Source organism: Lonchura striata, chromosome 8 (genome assembly GCF_050655825.1).
Source record: "Lonchura striata isolate lonStrDom1 chromosome 8, ASM5065582v1, whole genome shotgun sequence".
In the NCBI taxonomy this organism is placed as follows: Eukaryota; Metazoa; Chordata; class Aves; order Passeriformes; family Estrildidae; genus Lonchura; species Lonchura striata.
The window spans coordinates 1,561,258-1,585,300 of record NC_140710.1 but is presented as its reverse complement, the minus strand read 5'-3'; the positions used below and the strand labels follow the sequence as shown (position 1 = coordinate 1,585,300).

General features: G+C 55.7%; 1 protein-coding gene across 1 annotated transcript in view; it reads left to right on the top strand.

Annotated features, from left to right (window-relative positions):
• Window positions 1-24,043, top strand: part of SGIP1 (SH3GL interacting endocytic adaptor 1) — a 52,297-nt gene that overhangs the window by 17,818 nt on the left and 10,436 nt on the right. Inside the window, exons 8-18 of the mRNA XM_085586112.1 lie at window positions 1,635-1,646; window positions 2,746-2,757; window positions 3,478-3,502; window positions 4,974-5,019; window positions 6,212-6,297; window positions 8,399-8,491; window positions 9,910-9,984; window positions 12,244-12,654; window positions 15,108-15,229; window positions 16,556-16,682; window positions 20,043-20,102. Of these exons, the coding sequence (XP_085442238.1) occupies window positions 1,635-1,646; window positions 2,746-2,757; window positions 3,478-3,502; window positions 4,974-5,019; window positions 6,212-6,297; window positions 8,399-8,491; window positions 9,910-9,984; window positions 12,244-12,654; window positions 15,108-15,229; window positions 16,556-16,682; window positions 20,043-20,102 (1,069 nt within the window). The remainder of the gene's footprint in view (window positions 1-1,634; window positions 1,647-2,745; window positions 2,758-3,477; window positions 3,503-4,973; window positions 5,020-6,211; window positions 6,298-8,398; window positions 8,492-9,909; window positions 9,985-12,243; window positions 12,655-15,107; window positions 15,230-16,555; window positions 16,683-20,042; window positions 20,103-24,043) is intronic.

Sequence of the window (24,043 nt, the reverse complement as noted above, 5' to 3'; positions counted from 1 at the left end):
TCTGTCTTTCCCCCCCAGTCTGTCTTTCTGTCTTTCCCCCCCAGTCTGTCTTTCTGTCTTTCTGTCTTTCCCCCCCAGTCTGTCTTTCTGTCTTTCTTTCTTTCCCCCCAGTCTGTCTTTCTTTCTTTCCCCCCAGTCTTTCTTTCTTTCTTTCTTTCCCCCCAGTCTGTCTTTCTTTCTTTCTTTCCCCCAGTCTTTTCCCCCCAGAGGTGTCACCAGCTATTGGTTTGTAGCTCCCAGATAAATTTGGTCATGCTGATGCCTTGTTCAGGCTATCCTGGAGCAGAGACAGGGCAGAGCTAAAGAATAAATTAGGGATTTCTCCAAAGCATCTCCTCCATGGATCCACCTTGGGCAGCACCAGAGCCCAGCCAGGGCTGCACCCAAATGACCCAAAATGGTCCCAAAATGCACGAGTGCTCCCGGGGGCTCTCCCTGGGATCAGTTCTGCTTCGTTTGCTGGGTTAATTACCCAGCCAGGAGTTTATTACAGCAGCCCCTTCCTAGGGGATTCAGAATTCCTCTGGGCAGCTGGAGGGTCGGGATCTCTGTGGCCAGCTCCTTAGCCTGGCTGTGTTTGCATTTAGGATCAGATGGGCTTGGCTGAGGGTCCCCTGCGTAGGTGTGAATCCAGCCTCTCCTCGCCTTGTCTGGGGATTGGTTTTGTTCTCAGCTGCTCGAGTCTGGGGCTCTGATATGACCAAATTCGTCTGGCAGCTCCAAACCAGCTGCCCTGTGGCAGTGGTGATCCCCTGGGATCATCCCAAACTCGGTGTCCCCCTGGCTTTGGTGTCCTTATTTGGGGGTCTGGTCTGCAGGGCAGTGGCTGCAGGTGTTGCTCAGATGTATTGAAATGATGTTTCCACTTCAAAACATCTCCAAAATTCCCTTTCCTGCTCATAAAAAAGCTCAGGATGTATTATTCCTTGGGTTTTTTTTCCCCCCCATCTTATCCTCATTTTTCACTCAAGGGGAATTTTCAGCCATCATCATTCAGGGGCTTGCCCTGACTCCCAAGCCAGGGAAGCATCTGTGGGATTTTCCATGGGGTTTCAGATGGATGTTTCTCACCCTGGAGGTGAATCCAGGTTCCCAGAAGGAAAGGTCATTTTTCCTTAGTCCATCCTGGCATAAAGGCCCCCTCTGCTTTTCCTAAGGCTTGTTGAGATTCCTGATGGGAATTCCTGATGGCTCAGCCCGAGCAGCCATGAAAAGATTGGATTCTGGGCTTTCAGGAGCTTTTAGTGAGAGCTTAAGTGCCTTCCCAGACCAAGCTTTCCATGATTTATAAACGACCTGGATCTCAGGTGTGAGTGACTCTCCAAGCCAAAGGGAAACAAAATCCCTGTGCTTTGTTTCTGCTTCCCAGCCAGGGAGTTTCTGTTTGGTGGCATTCCAGGATTACAAATGGCAAAAATGATTAAATAATGGATTTTTTTTCATGTAAAACGGCTCAGACACGAATTTCTAAACGCTCCCTGTCCTTCCAGTCTCCCACGTGAGGGGCGAAGCTGCAGCACTCCTGTCCCTCTGCTTTGATTTTAACCAGACACAAATCTTTGCTTTCTCTTTATAAAAAATTCCCTCACCTTCTCATTCCTTCTTTTTTTTTCTCTCTCCCTGCCTTCTTTTAGAGGAAAAGTCCGGTAAGAAAAGTAATTTTTATCTCCTGGAATATTTCTAAGCCGGCTTTGTGTGTGCTCTTGTCCCGTCTCTAGAGCTGAAACGCCAAAAGCAAATAACAAATCCTGCCCTTCTAGAATGAAGCTTAATTTGCTTTATCGCTGACTTAGAGCGTTTTAAAATAGAATGTGTAAAATTAGAGCTGGCCTTGGCTCTGAGCGTGCTTTGGGGATGTAGTTTGGGTCCAAGAATTTGAACAAGGTGTGTAAGTGTTGGAATCTGAGCTATTGATGATCCCAAAATTGTAAAAAGTCTGTTTTTTTGCTTTGTTGCCAAAGCAGAAGCCATAATTGGTCTGTGCTGGTTTCCAGGTTGTTTATTCTGTTTATCTCTCACATGTTCTGCTGCCCTGCCCAGCTCTGTCCTGCAGGGCAGCGTGTGGGGCTCTGCCCTCAGTGGGATGTGACAAACATTAAATACCAGAAACTCCCTGGGCTGGATTTACAAGAACGTGCCAATATCTGTCACCTACGTTGGACAGTGTGTCCCCAGCCTGAACCAACAGAAAAATGCCAACACCACAGTGAGACATGGAGGGCATGAAGAAGGAGAAAAAGGACAAGGCACACCCAATATCCTCCAGCTTGTCCCCTTTGGACCCCTCATCTAGAATCCTAAAATTTTACTTTTGCACCCGTGCCACACTTAATTATTGCTTATATCAAACACTCAGAGCTGGTAATTGATCCTGTAAGATTGAAAACTCTTTTCCATGGCCAGAGATCACAGGCAGTGTCTCTGGGGGCTCTGTCCAGGGGGTTCCTGACCCTGCCAGGGTCCCAGGGGGATTCCCTGGATTCCCACATAAGTGCTCGCTTTTACTTGGGTTGTGGCACATCCAAAGGGAGGAGAAGGCAGGACAATATCAATATCCACATCCCCGGAGCCATTGGGGTTTCTCCAAGAGAACTCACCTTCCCGCGGGGAAATCCCGCCCCATTTCCCAGGATTTGGGTTCCCCTGGGGGGCTCTCCCAGCTGGGGACCTTGGGGACAACCCTGGGGTGCTGATGTGTCACTCTCTGACCAGGTGTCTCTTCTCTCCCCCTCTCGCTGACCGCAGCGGCGCAGCCCGGTAAGAACCTGGGGATGGGGTTCATGGAGGGGTGGTGGGCCCTGGGGTGGGGACAGCTGCTGGTGGTGTCACACCCCCCCGTGCCACCCCAGTGAGGGTGGCACCTCGCTAACACCACGGGGTGACAATCCCTGGAGGTGCCACTGTGGCTCTGGGATGTCCCCAGTGCCGAGCTTGGTGGGGTTGGGTTTTGCCCCACGAGCCGGGGGATGATCCCCGTTCCCAGAGGGATTCACGTTCCTGGGGACGTGGCACCGGGGACAGCAGAGCTCAGGGGTCTTCTGTGGGGTTCTTTCTTCTTCTGTGGGGTTCTTTCTTCTTCTGTGGGGTTCTTTCTTCTCCTGTGGGGTTCTTTCTTCTCCTGTGGGGTTCTTTCTTCTCCTGTGGGGTTCTTTCTTCTCCTGTGGGGTTCTTTCTTCTCCTGTGGGGTTCTTTCTTCTCCTGTGGGGTTCTTTCTTCTTCTGTGGGGTTCTTTCTTCTTCTGTGGGGTTCTTTCTTCTTCTGTGGGGTTCTCCTGTGGGGTTCTCCTGTGGGGTTCTCCTGTGGGGTTCTCCTGTGGGGTTCTCCTGTGGGTTTTCCGTGGGTTTTTCCGCTCCCCGGAGCTCAGGGAATGTCCCCTCGGGCAGCTCCTGCCACCCCTGCCGGGTTCTCATCCTGGGGTGACCATGGCACGCGCCCCTGTCCCTGAGCGTCCCCCTTATTCCTGTGTTCTCCTTCCAGGGCACGATTAAAAGGAATTTATCCAGTAAGTATCTCCTGGAGTCTGCAAACAGCAGCCTTGCACCTTGGAGGGGTTTGTGAGTGAGTTCAATTTGGGTTCAAGTGCTCCTGGCAGAGCTGGTGGCTCCCAAATTTTTCCCTGGAGAAGGTGTGGGGGACATCCCTGGGACATCATAAAAAAACTAAAAAAAAAAAAAAAAATTAAAAAAACCCTTCTTCAAATCTCAACAATACAAATCAAAAATTCTAATATCTGACATAAACATTCCTCAAATAATAAAAAATAAATACACCCCACAAACGAAACTATAATTCTTCCTACACAATTACAAAAAAAACATTAAAAAAATGAAATAAAAAATCTACTACTACTCTAACACAGCAAATACATAAATTAAAAAAAAAAAACTAAAAAAAAAGTACCACCAAAGATAAACCAACTCCAATTACCCATAATCAAACTACCAAACATAATAATAATAATAACATATCCAATCCTCTTAAAAAAACCTCTAAAACATACACCCAAAGCAAAAAAAAAATAACCAAACTTAAAAAAACCCTACCTCTAACCAAATAAAAACTAAAAAAACCCATATTTACTAAACTTTATAAATTCACTAAGCTAACGCATCAAAACCACAAAAATATAAAACTTTAATCAATACTAATACACAATACACATTAATTCCATCAAAACACATAAAAACCAAAAAAAAACTGCATCCTGTAGCAGTGCAGCTCCCTACCTGAGGGAGGAAATAAATGGGAATTAAAAGCAGAATAAATGGGAATTAAAAGCAGAATAAAATCGGAGTTCAAAGCAGAATAAAATGGGAGTTAAAAGCAGAATAAAATGGGAGTTAAAAGCAGAATAAAATGGGAGTTAAAAGCAGAATAAAATGGGAGTTAAAAGCAGAATAAAATGGGAATTAAAAGCAGAATAAAATCGGAATTAAAAGCAGAATAAATGGGAGTTAAAAGCAGAATAAATTGAGTTAAAAGCAGAATAAAATGGGAATTAAAAGCAGAATAAAATGGGAATTAAAAGCAGAATAAAATCAGAATTAAAAGCAGAATAAAATCAGAATTAAAAGCAGAATAAATGGAGTTAAAAGCAGAATAAAATGGGAGTTAAAAGCAGAATAAAATGGGAGTTAAAAGCAGAATAAAATGGGAGTTAAAAGCAGAATAAAATGGGAGTTAAAAGCAGAATAAAATGGGAGTTAAAAGCAGAATAAAATGGGAGTTAAAAGCAGAATAAAATGGGAGTTAAAAGCAGAATAAAATGGGAGTTAAAAGCAGAATAAAATGGGAGTTAAAAGCAGAATAAAATGGAGTTAAAAGCAGAATAAAATGGGAGTTAAAAGCAGAATAAATGGGAATTAAAAGCAGGATTTCCCGCCGGGGTCTGTGCACGGCAGGGTGGGTGGCACAGCCCTGTGACCCCGCGGGGACACGGGGGGTGGCTCTGATCCCTGTGTGTCCTGTCCCAGGTGAGGAGGTGACGCGGCCCCGGCGCTCCACGCCCGACCCCGCCAGGTCAGTGCTGCCTTCCAAAGCGGATGTTCCCGACTTTCCCAAAGCCCAGGAACCTTGCAAGGCGTGTTCTCCCCAAAACCAACCCCATCCACGCCCTGCGGCGGGTTCTTCCCAGAGATCTCCTCCTGGTCCTCCTCCTCCTGGTCCTCCTCCTCCTGGTCCTCCTCCTCCTGGTCCTCCTCCTCCTGGTCCTCCTGGTCCTCCTCCTCCTGGTCCTCCTCCTCCTGGTCCTCCTCCTCCTGGTCCTCCTCCTCCTGGTCCTCCTCCTCCTGGTCCTCCTCCTCCTGGTCCTCCTCCTCCTCGTTCTCCTCCTCCTCGTTCTCCTCCTCCTGGTCCTCCTGGAGGGTCACTGCCCTGTAGCCTCGTTATGTCCTGTCGTTAACGCCTCCAGTTAATTCTGGCTGGGCTCGTCCCAGGCTCAAGCTCCTCATCCCAGTCCTTTGGGACATTCCCACTCGCACTGGGCTTGGTGGGAAGCTGGAGGGCTTCGATGGGATTTGGGAAGGAATTGTTCCCTGGGAGGATGGAATTCCCAGAGCAGCCGTGGCTGCCCCTGGATCCCTGGCAGTGCCCAAGGCCAGGCTGGACAGGGTTTGGAGCAGCCTGGGACGGTGGAAGGTGTCCTTTCCATGGCAGGGGTGGCACTGGGTGGGATTTCAACTCTTTCCAGCCAAAACCATTCCAGGATTTTGGCAGGACAGAGGGGCTGGTGCTGGTTGGGATGCTCAGTGTCCATCCCTGTTCACCACCAGAAGCTCCAAGGACATTCCCTGCTGGAAGCCACCTTGAGCCTGATCCGTAGGGAGCTGGCCAAGCTCGGGGGGATGTATTGATTTAGGACAGCAAACATGCAAGTTTGTATGGAATAAAGCCAAATCTCCCTGGGAACGTGCCCTGTGCAGCTCCAGGGGTCAGCTCAAGGTGTGTTGCACCAGAGCATGGCCCAGATATCAAGAATTTATTTTTTTTTTAAATCCTTTTCCATGAAAGTTTTGGCGAACCCTAAAACAACTCAGCGTCCCGGCAGCTGCTGCGGCGCCGCCGGCCTTTCCCTTTTTCCCACCTGGAAGCCCGAGTTTCGCCAGCTCCTCATTGGTCTGGGGGATGATCAATCCTCAAAACCTGTTGTGCTTGCCTGGGAGGTGGGGTGGGAGCACAAACCTGCTCCTCATGGCTGCTCCTCTGGCCCCAGCAGGAAAGCCGGGGAGGATCCCGCGGCGCTGGCCCCGCTCTTCGGGCCCCCGCTGGAGTCAGCCTTCGAGGAGCACAAGCTGGATGGTGAGTTTGGGTCAGGGGGTCTTGGGGCACGGCCGAGGGGTCTTGGGGCCAGGGCGATGGTGTTTGGGGCCAGGGCGATGGTGTTTGGGGCATGGCAAGTGACTTTGGGGCATGGCCGAGAGGTTTTGGGGCATGACCAGTGACTTTGGGGCCAGGGTGAGGGCTTTTGGGGCATGGCCGAGGGGTTTTGGGGCATGGCCGAGGGGTTTTGGGGCATGGCAAGTGATTTTGGGGCCAGGCTGATGGGTTTTGGGTCGTGGCAAGTGACTTTGGGGCTGGAACAAGGACATTTGGGGCCAAGCCAAGGGCTTTTGGGGCGTGGCAAGTGACTTTGGGGCTAGGGCGAGGGAGTTTGGGGACCTGTCGACTTTGGGGCCATGGTGAGTTTGGGGACAGGGTGCCCACCCTATCCCCACATTTGGGGTCTGGGTGAGGGAGTTTGGGTCCATGGTGGGTGACTTTGGGGGCGTGGTGAGGGAGTTCGGGGACCTGGTGAGTTTGGGGACAGGGTGCCCACCCTATCCCCACATTTGGGGACCTGGTGAGTGAGTTTGGGGTCTGGGTGAGTTTGGGGTCTGGGCAAGGGAGTTTGGGACCATGGTGGGTGACTTTGGGGCTGGGGCAAGGGAGTTTGGGGACCTGGTGAGTTTGGGGACAGGGTGCCCAGTCTGTTCCCAAATTTCAGGGCCTGGTGAGTGAGTTTGGGGTCTGGGTGAGTTTGGGGTCTGGGTGAGTTTGGGGTATGGATGAGGGACTTTGGGGCCATGGTGGGTGTCTTTGGGGCCAGGGTGGGTGTCTTTGGGGCCAGGGTGGGTGTCTTTGGGGCCAGGGTGGGTGTCTTTGGGGCCAGGGTGGGTGTCTTTGGGGCTGGGTGACTTTGGGGCCAGGCTGGGTGACTTTGGGACCATGGTGGGTGTCTTTGGGGCCGGGTGACTTTGGGCCACGGTGGCATCTCCGGGCAGGGCCATGGGAAGGTTGCCCAGGCCTGGCAGGGGTGGATCCCCGTTCCTGGAGGGATTTCACACCCGTGTGGATGTGGCACTTGGGGACAAGGTCAGGGTGGAGCTGGCGCTTCCGTGGGCTCCGAGGGCTTTTCCAAGCGGGACAATTCCCCGATTCCCAGCTCCCAGCCCTCCTGCTGGAGGAGGAACCAGCCCGGGCAGGGCTTGAAGGACCTGTGGCCACCTTGGGGGTTAATTCGGGCTGGGTGGAAACAGAGCAAGAGCTTAAGTCAATTAGTTAATTATGAGGTCTGGGAGAGATCCTGACAGGGAACAGCTCAACAATATAAAAACTCAGGATTTTCCAGCCCAGCCTTCACCCTGGAGCAGGGGGGTTTAACTCCAGCCAGGATTCTGGCCAAACCTTGCACCCTTCCATGCCTAGGAAATGCCATCTCCAAAATGTCATTTTTTCCCTCCTTTAACACAGAGACACTTGGCTTCCTTGCAAAGCTGATTTTCCCAGCTTTCCCAAAGCCCAGGAGCCTTGCAAGACTTGTTTTCCCCAAAACCAACCCCATCCACGCCCTGCAGCGGGTTCTTCCCAGAGATCTCCTCCTCCTCCTCCTCCTGGAGGGTCACTGCCCTGTAGCCTCGTTATGTCCTGTCATTAAAGGCTCCAGTTAATTCTTTTAATCAAAGCAGTGTTTGCAAGCAGTTCTCTGCACAAAAACTCCCAGAAATCTACATTATATACAAAAATATCTTTTTTTCTCCCCCTTTATTCCCTGGGAATACAATTATCTTTTCATTTTACTACCTGATGGGTTTTTTTTTGTTTGCATATCCTAAAATTCCAGACCACTTTGGCCATCAATACAATGTTTTCCTTCCCATAGTAAGCCTCCAAATCCATCCCTGGCATTGTTTTGTTTGTCAAGCAGCATAAGTGTCAAACTAATTGCACGTCCTGCTTCAGAATCAGACAGGATTTTAATTATCCACCATTACAGAGCTCCCCTGTTTTAATTAATGAGGTTTCTGGCACTGTCTGGGCCCTCTTTTCCCAGAGCCTCGGTGCCTCATCCATGTGTTTGGGTGATGGGAGGAAAACATTTGGGTTTTTCATTGCTTTCGAATGTTTATTTTTGATTTTTCAGCTGCTCTGGACCAGCCTGAGATATGGGGGTCAGTCCAGCCCATCAACACAAACGTCGAGTCCCCAAAACTTCCGAGACCTTTTCCAACTGGAAGTAAGTGACCGTGGAAATCAATTAATATGTCCAGAAATCAGGTCAAAGGTTTGAGCTGTCCTCATCCAGGCTGTGCAGCTCCACAATATTTTAAATTAAAGGGTTTTTTTTTTTTTTTCTTTTTTTGGCTTGGGCGGCAGCGCTGTGGGGTGGAGGAGGGAGTGGGATTGATAAGGAATGGAGGGATGGGATGGATCCTGACCCTGCATGTTCACTTGGCTGGAAAAGCTGGAAGCGCCGGTTTTTCCGGGATAACACTGGGGAGAGCAGCACAGCCCCAATCCCAGATTTGGATTGCAGCTTCCCCTCTGCAGAAATGCCCCCGTAAAGCACAGCTGGCTAATTAGCCGCTGTTAATTAACCCCAGCATTCCCCATCCCGGATCCACGCAGCCTCGGAGGATCCAGGTTTAATTAAAATGGGAATTTAGGGGGTTGGAGCAGGAGCGAAGGCTGGGATGTGCAAAAAGGGGGAAAATTCCATCAAACCCAACAGAAACTGCCGGAGGGCAGGGATGGATGGGGTAGCGGGAAGAATTCCCGGGGTATCGGGGAAGAATTCCCGGGGTATCGGGGAAGAATTCCCGGGATAATGGGAAGAATTCCCGGAAAGAATTCCAGGGATACTGGGGAAGAATTCCCGGGGTATCGGGAAGAATTCCTGGAAAGAATTCCCGGGATATTGGGGAAGAATTCCCGGGATATTGGGGAAGAATTCCCGGGATATTGGGAAAGAATTCCCGGGATATTGGGAAAAATTCCCGGGGTATTGGGAGGAATTCCCGGGAAGAATTCCCGGGATATATTGGGAAAGAATTCCCGGGGTTTTGGGAAGAATTCCCGGAAAGAATTCCCGGGATATTGGGGAAGTATTCCCGGGGTTTTGGGAAGAATTCCCGGGATATTGGGGAAGTATTCCCGGGGTATCGGGAAGTATTCCCGGGGTTTTGGGAAGAATTCCCGGGATATTGGGGAAGTATTCCCGGGGTTTTGGGAAGAATTCCCGGGATATTGGGGAAGTATTCCCGGGGTATCGGGAAGAATTCCCGGAAAGAATTCCCGGGATATTGGGGAAGTATTCCCGGGGTTTTGGGAAGAATTCCCGGAATACTGGGGAAGTATTCCCGGGGTTTTGGGAAGAATTCCCGGGATATTGGGGAAGTATTCCCGGGGTATCGGGAAGAATTCCCGGGATATCGGGAGGAATTCCTCCTCCGTGCGGGGGTGGGGAGGGATGGGATGGATTCCCAGGGCTGCTCCTGGATCCCTGCGGTGCCCAAGGCCGGGGCGTGGAGCTCGTCCATCCCTCCTGCCAGCGTGATCCCGATCCCGTCCGGCATTCCCGGGCTCCTTCCCGGGCTCCTTCCCGGGCTCCCGGCGCTCTCCAGCTGAATTCCCCGTCCCTGTGCTCTGTTCCAGCCCCGCCGCCGCTGCCCCCGAAGAACGTCCCGGCCACGCCGCCGCGCACCGGCTCCCCCCTGCCCCCGGCCATCGGTAACCGGGAGGGGACCGGGGGGACGGGCAGCCCCGGCCGGGGTGGGACAGGGCCAGCCCCAGCCCTGGGATGGCACTGGGAAATGGATAGGGACATCCCCAGCTCTGGGAAGGGGACAGGGCCACCCCCAGCTCTGGGATGGCACTGGGAAGGGGACATGGACCAGTCCCAGCCCTGGGAAGGGGACAGGGACATCCCCAGCTCTGGGAAGGGGACAGGGCCATCCCCAGCTCTGGGATGACACTGAGAAGGGGACATGCCCATCCCCAGCCCTGGGATGGCACTGGGAAGGGGACAGGACCAGTCCCAGTCTTGGGATGGCACTGGGAAGGGGACAGGGCCAGTCCCAGCCCTGGGAAGGGGACAGGGCCAGTCCCAGCCCTGGGGTGGCACTGGGAACAGGACAGGGACCTCCCCAGCCCTGGGAAGGGGACAGGGCCAGTCCCAGTCTTGGGATGGCACTGGGAACAGGACAGGGCCACCCCCAGCTCTGGGGTGACACTGAGAAGGGGACAGGGCCAGTCCCAGCTCTGGGAAGGGGACAGGGCCACCCCCAGCTCCAGGGAGACACGTCCCCGTGGCTGCATTCTGGGCATGGGTTTGGTCCCTGTCCATCCTCTTTGCTTGGGATTCGGGGAGTTCTGGCCTGGGCTGGGTTGGGAGGAGTTTCTGCCCGTCCCAGTTCCCAGCTCCCGCTGTGCCAGGCTGCCCCAAGCCCCGTCCAGCCTGGCCCTGGGCACTGCCAGGGAAGCAGGGGCAGCCCCAGCTCGGTGGTGTCTCAGTGGATGCTGCAGTAGAAGCAGCACAAAGATGGTTTTGCCTCCCGAGTCGGTGAAATTCATGTTCCTTACACCATCCCTGCCTTTGGATCAGTCGCTCTGGGAATGCAGCACAGGGTTGGCTCTGCTGAAAGCTGGGATACATCCCCAATTCCAGAGCCCTGCTCCTGCCTGTGCTGAGGAAAGCAGAGGTGTGCAGGGTCTGCCTGTGGCAGGGAGCTGCTCCCCCAAATCCCTGCTGAGAGGTGGGAAAAGCCCCCCTGATCCTGCAGCCCAGGGCAGGGAAGGAAAACGGTGCTGGGCATGAGGGACACCCCGAGGGCAGGGATGGAAAGGTGTTGAATGCAGCCACGGGTGCTTCCAAAAATATAATTCATGGTGCTGGCTGGTGGAAAAGCAGGATCTGAGCAGGGAAGGCAGAGCCTGGGAGAGGGCACTGCCTGGGGCCAGCCAGAGCCCCTCGGGGTGAAACCCCTGTGCCACGAGGAGCCCCCTGCTCTGTCCACCACCCCCTCATCTGTGCTCCCAAATCCCCATTTTCCTGCTGGTGGGAGCAGCCAGGGTGTCCATGTCCATCCATCCATCCATTCCCAGCAGCAAATGCCCCATCATTTGCTGGGCTGTGCCTTGTGTGTGTGTCAAGCAAGCGGCTGAGCTCTGGTTTTGTCTGGTTCAGCAAATTCCTGTTTTATCCCCATCCCCTCCCTAAATGTAGAACCACGGATGGAGCCCCCAAATAAAGGAGCAGGGATGGGGTGATGGTGCCACGAGGATCCCGGAGGGCATTTAGTGTTATGCTCTCCCTTCCCTGGATGTGAAATGCTTGGTTTGTTTGGTTTTTTGGTGGAATTGCTGGTGTGTGGTGGCTCAGTGAGCAGAGCCCCGAAATCCCCATCTGTGCCCCGAAATCCCCATCTGTGCCCCGAAATCCCCATCTGTGCCCCAAAATCCCCATCTGTGCCCCGAAATTCCGACCTGTTCGTGCTTGTGGCTGGGCTGCATTCCCTGTGCCTGGAATTCACCCCCCGTGTCCATCCTGTGCTGCATGCCCAGGCTCCGGCAGTGTCCAACCAGCATGTCTAAATATATATATTTATACCTGAGTGTTTATAAATATATATATAGAGAGAGTGTGGGGCGTGCCAGAGCGCTGAGTGCACACCTTTGATACCTGCTGATAAATCAGAGCTGCTGCTAAGGACGTGATGTGGTTTAGAGGACAAAAAAGGCTGTAAATTCGGGGGGAATTTGGGATTTCTTGGCTGTGAGTGCTGGCTCGTGGTGCATGCTCCTTCCTCCAGCCTTTGGATCCCGCGGGATTCATTTCCATGTCACACCTGGCTGTGCTGGAAACGTTCTTGCCCATGAATTATATAAATAGAGATGATTTTAGAGCCTCTCCCGTAGACGTAGAGCCCGTAGAGAGTAGCGCAGCCCTCACTTAACGCCCGGTGTAAAATAAACCTCCTCTGACCACAGGAGGGGACCAGGCAGCAGCAGAGCCCAAACGGGACAACCTCCCGTCCATCAATGACTTGGACAGCATCTTTGGCCCCGTGCCGTCCCCTAAATCTGCTGCTGCCACGGCGGAAGACAAGTGGGTCAATTTTTCCGACCAATCCCCGGAAAACGCAGCTCCGGAATTGTCACCCCGGCCCAAGGCTCCGTCCCCGGCGGCGGGCGGCCCGGCCGAGCCTCCCCGCCCGCTGCCCTCGCCGCTGGTGCTGCAAGACGCTCCCAAGAAGCTTCCCGAGCATCCCCACCTTCAGGATGATTCCGCCGAGCCCGTCGCCTCTCCCAAAGATTTCGGGCCGGGTCAAAGAGCCACCCCGCCGCCCCCTCCGCCGCCCACCTACCGCGCGGTGGTCTCGTCCCCCGGACCGGCCAGCGGTACGTGCTGAGCTGGGGTGTGCTGCCGTGTGCCCCCGGTGCCCCTCCTGCCTGCCGTGTGCCACCAGCGAGCGTCCTGCTGCCAGCCTGGCCGGCCTTGCTCCCTTCCCTCTGCCCATCCCGAACCTCCCCGCAGCGCTGCCGCCCCGCACGGGGTTGGGGTTGGTGGTGGTGTTGGTGTTGGTGGTGTTGGTGTTGGTGCCGTGGTGTCCTCTGTGGGGATAGAAGTGGTTCAGGTAAACCCTCCAAGCCGAGCCTCAGATCCGGGGTTGGGGTTTATTTCTTTTCTCTTTGCTCACATCCCGGTAATTCCCAGGTGGGAATGGTGCTGGGCTCCTCCTGGCTCTGAGCGTGGATGGGGAGATGAGTTCCGGAGTGAGCGTCTCCCCCGGGAGAAGCTGCTGGCTCTGCCTGCCTTCACCTGCTTAATTATGGATGTTGATTAAGGCAGAGGAGCCGCGGGAGGCTCCCTGCTCGAGGAGCTGCAGCCTGAGCCCGGCTCAGCCCCGTGCTGCCACCCCGCATCCACCAAAGGTGATTTTTGGGGGAATCAGAGCCTTGAGGAACCTGCACTGGTGGTGGACTCCGTGTCCGAGCCCTGCCACCCTCCTCGGAATTTGTGTCACTGCCCGGGGGCTCTGTCACCTGCAGGAGGGTCCCCTGAGCGTGGCTGGTGCTGCAGATGTGGCTTTGCTTCAGTGCTGGTGGCTTTTCTGTGCTGGCTCGGGGGGTTGGACGGGGTCCCCGTGGGGGCTGCGGTGTCCAGCTGGAGCTGGAACTTCTCCAGGAGCCTCCAGGAGCAGGAAACGCCAGGATTCATCCTGCACCTCTCTCCAGCTGAGCACAGGATTGAGCCGTGCCAGGGCTGCCCCCGTGGGGGTGCAGGGATGGAGAAGCCTGTCCCAAGAAGATCCACATCCCTGCCCCAGGAATTTCTCCTGTCTGTCTTCTCCCAGAAGATCCACGTCCCTGCCCCAGGAATTTCTCCTGTCTCAATCTTCTCCCAGAAGATCCACGTCCCTGCCCCAGGAATTTCTCCTGTCTGTCTTCTCCCAGAAGATCCACGTCCCTGCCCCAGGAATTTCTCCTGCCTCAGTCTGGGCAGCAAGCTGGGAAATGAAAGTGTGGACACAGCCACACAAAAATGCTGCAACTCCTCTGAAAGTGGCACACATCCAGCACCTCTCCCACCCCTCCCGCCTTTCCGAGGCTGGTTTTGGGGTGCTGTGGAGCAGAGCCACCCCAGGATCTCCTCCTGCCTGGTGGCACCAAGGCAGGGCTGGGCACCTGCGCAGGGGCACGGTGGAAGGGCTGGGCTGGAAGGGATCTCAAAGCTCGTCTTGTTCCAACCCCCTTCCACCACCCCACGTTGCTCCAAGGCCAGAATTCCAGCACATTTCTGATTCCATGCTGCTTTCCACATGCTGTCAGTTTGTGGTGTAGGAAATATCCATTCCCTGGGTGGAAGCCACCGTCTGGCCAGCCTTTGGCTACCTGGTGGCCACAGAACCCTCCCTACAAGGCTCCATCCTGTGACACTCCATCCTGCAAGGTTATTTTCCCTCAACATTCCCTATTTTGTCAGGCTTTTCTTGGCATAAGAAAGGAAAAATTCAAACTTTGGTTCCCAAGTTAGGCTTTGAAATAAAAGTGGCTTGAATTTTGGAGTTGTGCAAAGGAATGACTGGAATTTACTCCCTTTAAGCCAGGCCCTCTCTTGCCTGAGCCTGCTCTCCTTCACCTCTTCTTGTTTCTATAAATCCAGCTTTGATCTTTGCTCAATCTGAGCTATCACCCACAGAACTCAGGGAATTATTCTCTCGTAAGTGGGGCAATTATTGAGTTGCCATCTCAGCAGTCTGAGGCATGGAGCTGCTGAGCTCCATGAATGTTGGTGACAAGCACTGGCTCAGCTACCCTGGCTCTGAGCTCTGCGTTCCCTCCTGGTGCCCCTCTGCCAAGCTCCAGTTCCCGCTGGGCTTCTCCTGGAAGGAATTCCTGTGTGTGGAGCAAAGCAGGCTCCTGGATCTCTCGTGAGACGTTTGTTGGAATTCCCATTTGGCACAAAACCCCCTGTGCAGCAGGCACAGCAGCCCTGAGCTCAGCTCCCTTCTTGGGGAGCCTCTTCCAGCGGCTTGGGAGCCGTGTTGTGCTCCCAGCAAATCCTTTCTCTTCCCAAATCCCCTTCTTTGCTGAGCCCAACCTTGCCCTGCCACGAGCAATTCCCACTTGTGCCAGCCCTGCAGCAGCGTTTCACCCATCACCCCGTGGTTTTTTTGGGAAAGCTGTAAGACTCTTCCGACGTCGATTTTGTGGAGGGAATTGGGCACCGAGCAGCCCCTGCCGGGGCTCCGCGGGCATCGTCCGTCCTGGAACGCTCCGTGCCCGCTGCTGGGCAGTGCCAGCTCCATGGGCAGGGTCTGCAGGGTGCTCACGGCTCCCGTTCCTCGCAGGTTCCTCGTCCCCGGCTCGCCCCGGAACGCCGCTGGCCACCTGTGGCACCCCCCCGCCGCCGCCGCCCCGACCCCCGTCCCGGCCCAAGCTGCCCCCCGGCAAACCCGCCGTCAGCGATGTGGTACGTGGGCTGTGCCAGGGCTGGGCTCTGGGGTCTGTGAATTCCCATGGGAAGGGGCTGTGCCAGGGCTGGGGCTCTGGGGTCTGTGAATTCCCATGGGAAGGGGCTGTGCCAGGGCTGGGCTCCTCTGGGATCCGTGAATTCCCATGGGAAGGGGCTGTGCCAGGGCTGGGCTCCTCTGGGATCTGTGAATTCCCATGGGAAGGGGCTGTGCCAGGGCTGGGGCTCTGGGGTCTGTGAATTCCCATGGGAAGGGGCTGTGCCAGGGCTGGGCTGGCATTCAGGGCCCCGGGGCGGGCTGGGGCTCTGGGGTCTGTGAATTCCCATGGGAAGGGGCTGTGCCAGGGCTGGGCTCCTCTGGGATCCGTGAATTCCCATGGGAAGGGGCTGTGCCAGGGCTGGGCTCCTCTGGGATCTGTGAATTCCCATGGGAAGGGGCTGTGCCAGGGCTGGGCTGGCATTCCCATCTGGAACAGGACAGCAGGGCCCCAGGGTGGGCTGGGCTCCTCTGGGGTCCATGAATTCCCATGGGAAGGGGCTGTGCCAGGGCTGGGGCCCCGGGGTGGGCTGGGCTCCTCTGGGATCCATGAATTCCCATGGGAAGGGGCTGTGCCAGGGCTGGGCTGGCATTCCCATCTGGAACAGGACAGTGGGGCCCCAGGGTGGGCTGGGCTCCTCTGGGGTCTGTGAATTCCCATGGGAAGGGGCTGTGCCAGGGCTGTGCCAGGCCTGGGTTGGCATTCCCATCCAGAATGGGACAGCAGAGCCCTGGGGTGTGCTGTGCTCCTCTGGGGTCCATGAATTCCCATGGGAAGGGGCTGTGCCACCGCTGCCCTGCCAGCCTGGTGATGCCAGCCGCTGAAGGGGCTGAGGTGGGAATGTGCCCGGGAAGGGTCTGGGGGCAGGGCAGAGCGGTGCCAGCCTCCCCAGGAGCGCAGGGCTGTCCTGTGTGCCACCCCAGGCCGCTCCAGGTAAGTGTGAGGGTTTGGGGGTTGATGCTGAGGGTATAAAACCACCCCCAAAACATCCCCAAGAGCGTGGGGAGCTGGCAGCTGGTGGGCACTGCTCCCTTCCCAATGCCAGCCCTTTCCATCCATCCCACGGCCCCTGGAGCTGCCACCCTCGCTGTGGGTGGGTGGGGATAATCTGGTTTTCCAGCTCCGAGCTAAAATGCCGTTGCTACTAAAACAACTTAAAGTTATTCCGATTTTTCCTCTGGGGTGCCACAGAGCAGTTAGGAGGGTCCAGGCAAAATTTTGTCTGTTTGATGCAAATGTTGCTGCGTGGATTCTCTTTAACTTTGTGTTCTTTTCTGTTTCTCTCCAGTCCAGGCCTTTTAGCCCTCCCATCCACTCCTCCAGCCCTCCTCCGGTAGCACCTTTAGCCCGGGCCGAAAGTACTTCTTCCATATCTTCCACCAATTCCCTGAGCGCAGCCACCACTCCCACCGTCGGTAAACGCACACAGCACTGCTGTTCTTTCCTCTTTCCTGCGCCCTCCAGGAATTCCCGAGGCCTTTCCATTGCTAGATCATTCCCTGGGGTCGGATTCCTCAGGTTTCATCGGGCTTTGAATGCTAAAAGGGATTTGAGGGGGGTGACGCATCAGGAGGGTGATGCTGCCAGGGAAGTTTTTCTAAATGTCGTGGGAAATGGATGTTTGGTGAAAGTCAAGGGAATTGTAACAGAAAATGTGGTTCTGGGCTGTGAATTGGGGTAAAATAAGCTTTTTTTGCAGGGGATGCTTGTGCCTGGAGGGGAGTGGGGCTGGAAGCCAGACCTTGGGATCCAGGGATGTTAAATCTCTTGGAATGTTCTTAAATTCGCCTTGCCCTTAAAGCAGTACCAGAAAAGGGGTCTTGGAAAAGGAAGTGGCTTTTCCCAGCGCTGGGCAGAACCGAACGCTGCCGCTGCCGTTTCCTTTCGGAGGCGCGTCCTGGGAAAAGTGGGATTTGCCAAAACCCCGGGGCTGAGATGAGGAATGGGAATCGAGTCTGGCTGGCAGCTCCCAGCTCCAGGCGCTGGGACCCCCACGCCTCCCCTTCCATCCCCTTCCATCCCCTTCCATCCCCTTCCATCCCCTCTGTCCCCTCTGTCCCCTCTGTCCCCTCTGTCCCCTCTGTCCCCTCCGTCCCCTCCGTCCCCTCCGTCCCCTCTGTCCCCTTCCGTCCCCTCTGTCCCCTCTGTCCCCTTCCGTCCCCTCTGTCCCCTCTGTCCCCTCTGTCCCCTCTGTCCCCTTCCATCCCCTCTGTCCCCTCCGTCCCCTCCGTCCCCTCCGTCCCCTCCGTCCCCTCTGTCCCCTTCCGTCCCCTCTGTCCCCTTCCGTCCCCTCCGTCCCCTCCGTCCCCTCCGTCCCCTCTGTCCCCTTCCATCCCCTCTGTCCCCTCTGTCCCCTCCGTCCCCTCCGTCCCCTGTCCTGCTGCCGCGCTCCTCCTCCTCCATCCCCGGCTGCCAGCCCCTCGCTCCTGCGGCTCCATCTCTCCCAGGATCACCTCCCTCCTTCCCTCCTTTGTCTTTTCTCCCCAACCCCCTGGAGAACCCGGCCTGGCGGCAGCTCCGTGCACCGGCCACGGTTTGTCCGCGCTGTCACCGCGGGCAGCGGTGGCACTGCCACCAGCCCTGCCCGGGAGGTGCTGGTGGCCGTGGCTTTGCTGGAGTCTCGACTGCGTCTCCGTCCTGTTGTCACCTCGCTCTCAGGTGTTGTGCCTGCTCCGGCTGCCGGTCACTGGGAACAATGTCACCGGGACGGCGAGCCCTGAGCGTCCCCTGTGCCACGGGCCACCGCTGGTGGCACCGGCAGTGGCCTGAGCGGTGCCAGGGGGCACGGTGGCCACAGGGACACAGGGGACAGCCAGGCTGAGGACAGGGACAGTGCCAGGAACACGGTGTCAGGGGAGGGGACAGCCAGGCTGAGGACAGGGACAGTGCCAGGGGCTGCGGGAGGCTGGGAAGGGCGATGGGAGCGAGCTGAGCTCTGCCACTTCAGCTCCCTCAGGCTCTCCGTTTGGATTTCTTTTTTTGCCTCGTATATTTTTGGGATCAAAAGCTGCTGTTTGATGATTTAGTGAGCTCCCCGTGCTGAGCAGAGGGGATGAGGTTGCTGGGCTGGGGGGAGAAGCTGGGGTCCCACACCCTCCATGGAGATTTCCTTGGAGGAGATCCAAAATTGGGGCTCTGGGGTCACCCCTGACCAGGGAGCTCCAAACAGGGCAGCCAGGAGGAGCATCCCAGATTTTGTTCCAGCTCCATGCACAGATTATGTTGAGTGGGAAGGGATCCACTGGGATCATTGATCCAACTCCTGCCCACACAGACACCCCAAATCCCATTCTGGGCATCCCTGGCAGTGCTGTCCAAACCCTCCTGCAGCTGCTCTGGCAGCATCAGGTTGTGCCCATTCCCTGGGGATCTGGGCAGTGCCAGCACCCTCTGGATGAGGAACCTTTTCTGCTGGCATCCAACCTAAACCTTGGGAAAAGGTGGATGGGGCACAGGCAGAGACAGACAGGGTTTGGGAAAGCCTCTCCTGGTCCCCACCAAGGCAAGGGCAGCCCCCGATGCTGGGTGAGCATCCAGGAAAACCCACAGCAGAGGAGGAGCAGCTTGCAATTCCCAGAAGAGGAAAAGCTGGGCTGGGAGGCGTGCAGGGATGGGCAGGTCTGGGATCAGGCACGGCCGGGGGGCCGGGACACCCCAATGCAGCTGGGGCTGGAGTCAGTCCCCATCTCCCGTTCCCCGTGGCAAAGTCCCACGGAGTTTGTCCGGGAGCAGGGCCAGGGCTGCTCCATCCCCGTGTCCTCCGTGCTGTTCTGGTGTGCTTTCCTCGTCGGCTGCGTGTCAGTCTGGCCAATTCCTGGCACAGCGAGGAGCTCTTTGCTTCCCGTGCCGGTGCCCCTCCGTCTGTCTCCGCGTTGACGCAAGTGCGCTGCTCGGTTTCACCTGGGATCCGTGTTTTCATTCTTGCTGTGCTCTTTTTTGTTCTTTCTTGCCTTTCTTTCTTTCCTTTGCGTTTCTTCTGCTTGTGTTATCAGAGGATGATGCTTTTATTGACAAACTGCCCGCGTTTGAAAGGCGCAGTGAAACGCCGGCAGGTACTGTACTAGCAGGGGAGTTTTCCAAAGAATTCCGCCTTCGGAGCGGCACCCACCGCCCGCAGCACCTTGCATGACAGTTTCTCAGTGACTCAAAGGACTTGGAGGTGGAAGGTTGGCACCTCCCCAGTTCCAAAAGGTTCATTCAGCAGCTCCAAAAGCTGTCTGCCCCCTCCCGCCCTCGCACCCCGAGTTATTCCAGCGTTGGCGCCTTTGGGGGCTGTGAGGGGAAGGGGAAGGCTCCAGCTAGGATCCGCTGCTCCGTGTGCGTGTGTCCGGTTCTCTGCCAGTGTCGTGTCCTGAGATGAGAGAGCAACCAGCCACGTGTCGCTGTCCCCGAGTGTCACCGTGGGGTGGCACACAGAGCAGCATCCCGCCGGGAGCGCTGAGCTCCGCGCCGGCGCGGCCCGGAGCGCGCGAGCCGACAAAACCTCTTCTACCGCGGCCAAAAAATTTTTAAAAAAAGCGAGAGCACCCCTCGGAACCGCTCACCCAGCGGGCAGAAGGACTCTTCCATCTGGGCTTCCATAGCTTTGCTCCCCGCTTTGTGTCCCCCGAGCCAGCGGCCGGGTGTCGCGCGCTGTCCCTGCACGTGTGCCCGCCCTGCAGCGCCTCGCCCCCTCCCCGTAGCGACATTGATGTCCTGCTCTGTGACTCACACTGTGTCCTTCTCTCTCCCTCTCCTGAACCTTTCCCATCCCGCTTCAACTCCTGGCCATACAGAGAATGAGCAGCCTTCCCTCGTTTGGTTTGACAGAGGAAAGTTTTATTTGACTTTCGAAGGTAAGTAGTGCAAAGCACGCCCGGTAACCGCTCGCTCCCCTCGCTCTCCCGCTCCCGGGGTTCCCTTCCAAGGCTCCATCCAATCCAGCTTTCCAGGTTCCATCCAACCCAGCTTTCCAGGCTCCATCCAATCCAGCTTTCCAGGCTCCATCCAACCCAGCTTTCCAGGTTCCATCCAATCCAGCTTTCCAGGTTCCATCCAACCCAGCTTTCCAGGCTCCATCCAACCCAGCTTTCCAGGCTCCATCCAATGCAGCTTTCCAGGCTCCATCCAATCCAGCTTCCCGTGCGGAATGCTATGCCTAATTAGATGACGTCGCCAGTCCGACCGGAATCGTTTTGATTTTTGATTTGTGCCGTTTGTCCCGCTGATCTCTTTTTTTGGGTTGTTTTTTTTTTTTTCCCTCGTTGATTTCATTTTCCAAAAACAAAGAAAAAATCCCACCCAAGCAAACCAAAAGCCCAAAGGAGCGTTGGGAATATTCCCAGACGGAGGTGAAAACCAGGGAGCGGAGCCGCTTGCACTGCCGAGGAGCCTGACTCTGCCAGCCAGGGCTTCTCCCCGCTCGCTCCCGCTGTGCTGAACTCAAAAAGGGCCACGTCTGCTCCTCCTCCCCACCTCCCGTCCCTCTTTTGGGCAGGAAGGGCTCCGGGGATGCGCTGGCACTGCCAGCACCACCCCGAGCTGCGCCAGCGTGTGTTGTTGGGGTGCTCGGTTGGAAGTGCTGGAGGTTTTGGGGTCCCTCGTGGATGAGGAGGATGCAAGGATGGGAAAACCTCGGTTTGGGGTTGATGGCACCTTCTCCGAGTGTCACATCCCACAGAGGACAGCTCATCCCGCAGGCACAGAGCCAACGTTTTCCTTTGAGCAGCAGAAGGAGAAGCAGCCTGCAGCAGGGAGGGATTCCCACAAATCCCCAGGAAACACCTGGGAGTGCCGTGGTGCCTGCGGGCAGAGCTGGGGGATGGTCCCATGTGGGATTCCCAGTGCCCCCTCCAGCAAAGGACATGCCCGGGTGGCACTGCCTGGCTGGGGAATGGCCCAGGACTGGCCCAGGATGGCACTGCCTGGCTGGGGAATGGCCCAGGACTGGCCCAGGGTGGCACTGCCTGGCTGGGGAATGGCCCAGGGTGGCACTGCCTGGCTGGGGAGCTCAGGAATGGCCCAGGATGGCACTGCCTGGCTGGGGAATGGGCCAGGACTGGCCCAGGACTGGCCCAGGATGGCACTGCCTGGCACAGGCTGCTTGGGACCATGGAGCAAACCCATCCTGGTGGCAGTGAAGGCTGAGCAGCAGCACAAGGCAGGGATCAAGGTGGTGACTGGGAGGTTGGGTCCTTCCTTTCCTCCTTTTTCCTTTTTCCAAGGTCCCCACTCTGACAATTCCCACTTTGAAGTCCCTGCTCTGATGGCACCTCCCAGTTCAGAGCCAGGAGGGGTCGTGCAGGAGCTGCTTCCTCCTGGTGCTCAATTTCCAGCCAAAATCCTCTTTGGGTTTCCCTTCTCAGGGGCTCCTTGGGAGCTCTGGGAAGAGCTGAGGGCAGCAGGGACAGCCTTATCCCTCAGCGTGAATATTCCAGCCCCACATTCCCCCTGCTCCGTGCTTCCTCCCTGCCCCTCGCTCAGTCCAGCACCAGCCCTGCACATCTGGGGCTTTTCCTGTGCCTTGCAATCTTGACTTTGTGTTGGAATTCTTGGCTTGGTTCTGGTGGTGTGAATGGTCTGGAGCTGGGGTGGGATTCTCCTGGGAGTGCAGGAGTGTGGGGCTGCCCCAGGATCCCCCCACAGCCCAGCAGGGAGCTGTGGTGTCACTTCCACACGTCTCATTCCCTGATTTATCTCGAAATATTTCAGCCCAGCTTGAAAATAAAAACAAGATAAACCTCGTGTGCAGGGATGTGAGGGGAGATCTGCTGAGTTTGGCATCTGGAACTCAGGGCACGGAATGCCAGAAGGGAAATTGTGGTTTCTCTCTGGATTTGGGTTTGTTTCTGTTGTTTTTCTTTTTTTTTCTTTGTTTCTGGTGGCAAGATCCACGTGCTTGATGAATGTCGTGCAGCTTGTCCCTGTGTGGAAGGAGATGTGGTGATGCTGTGGTGTTCTGGGATCCCTGGCTACTCCACAGCTGCATTTTCCACCTTTTATAGGGAAAAATAAGGCAAATTAAGCTGGTCTGCTGCTTATGTCTGGGTCCAAAGCTCCATAAAGTGGATTTATTTTTTTATCTCTGTTAGTATCAGGTCATTTGTGCAAATGAAATGTTTATAAAAGTGACTTTTGAAGCAGGAGCTGAAAAGGCAGGTTTGGAGCAGAGCTGTGCCACAGCAACTGGATTTGTCTCTCAGGTTGCTGGACAATAATTGTAATGCTTATAATAGTTTATACTTTTCTTCTTTTAGTGGAAACATGAGTGTAAAAATTAACTTATTCCCTGAAGCCGTGAAGAGAAGGATTTATGGATGCACAAGGGAGGAGTGGGGGGAACCAAGACTCCGATCCCACCCACATGACTTTCAGACCATTAGAAACGAGGATGTTGTGTTGCTGCTGCTGCTCAGATGGACTCACATTCCCACATCCCAGCTGAGCCTGGGGATCCAGGAGCTCTCCCTGTCCATTCCTGAGTTTTCATCCTGGACAATCACGGATACAGATGCAGAGGGACAGAGGGAAAAGGAGAGATGAAAAAGGAGGAGGAAAGTGTGGTGCTGATGTGGGCAGACCCCTGGCCCACATCCCCCGCCCTGGCACGGGGTCCCGGCTAAGCCCAGCTGGAATTTGTGCATTTGGGAAGTCGGGATTTTCCTTCTCCAAGGAATGATGATCCCATTGCCAAACCTTGCCCTGTGCCTTCCCTACGAGACTCCTGAGGCTCCTCTGCTGGTTGGCGCCTCTGGTTCCCCCCTCCACAGCCAGATTTGGGTGGTTTTGGATCCCATCTGGTGAGGCCACACCTCGAGGGCTGTGCCCAGTTCTGGCCCCTCAGTTTGGGAAGGACTTGGAGATGCTGGACACATCCAGAGGAGGGGACGAGGCTGGAGAGGGGCTGGAGCACAAACCCTGTGAGGAAGCCCTGAGGGAGCTGGGGGTGCTCAGCCTGGAGAAAAGGAGACTCAGGGGTGACCCCAGCGCTCCCCACAGCTCCTGAAAGGTGCCCGTGCCCAGCTGGGGCTGGGCTCTGTCTGCAGGCAGCACTGACAGAACAGAGCACACAGCCTCGGGCTGTGCCCAGGGAAATACAGGCTGGAGAGCAGGAAAAAGTTCTTTACAGAAAGGTGATAAAGTTCTGCAGTGGCTGCCCGGGGAGGTGGGGGAGTCCCCATCCCTGGGTGTGTTTGAAAAGCCTGGATGTGGCACTGGGTGCCAGGGGCTGGCTGAGGTGCTGGGGCTGGGTTGGACTCGATGGGCTTTGGAGGTCTCTTCCAACCCAGGGATCCTGTGAATTCTGTGATTCTGTGAATTTTGTGATCCTGTGAATTCTATGATTCTCTGAATTTTGTGAATTCTGTGATTCTCTGAAGTCTGTGATTCTCTGAATTTCCAGGTGGATGCAGTGGGAATATCCCACTGCGGGACATTGGCCGTGTTTGATGCTCGGAGGGGTTGTTGCTCTGGGTGGGGAGCAAGGATTTGCTCCCAGGGGTGTCTTCGGGAAGGATTTTTAGAAAATGTCTTGTCCTGCGCGCTCCCTCGGTCGTGGGGTTTTGGGGTGTGGTATCCCACGGTTTTGGGGAGCTGCCCGTGCCCTCACTGGCGCTGTGCCTGTTCTTCAGAGGGAATTCCACCAGGGAATCCCTGATGGATATGCCGGGCTCAGGAGCAGGAGGCTCTGGGCTCGTTAGGATAATTAATGTGTGTGTGGCCGTGGTGAGGTGGAGCAGCAGGATCCACTCCCCCATCCCGGGCTGCAGCTGGAATCCCGGATTCCCCCTTTGGGTGT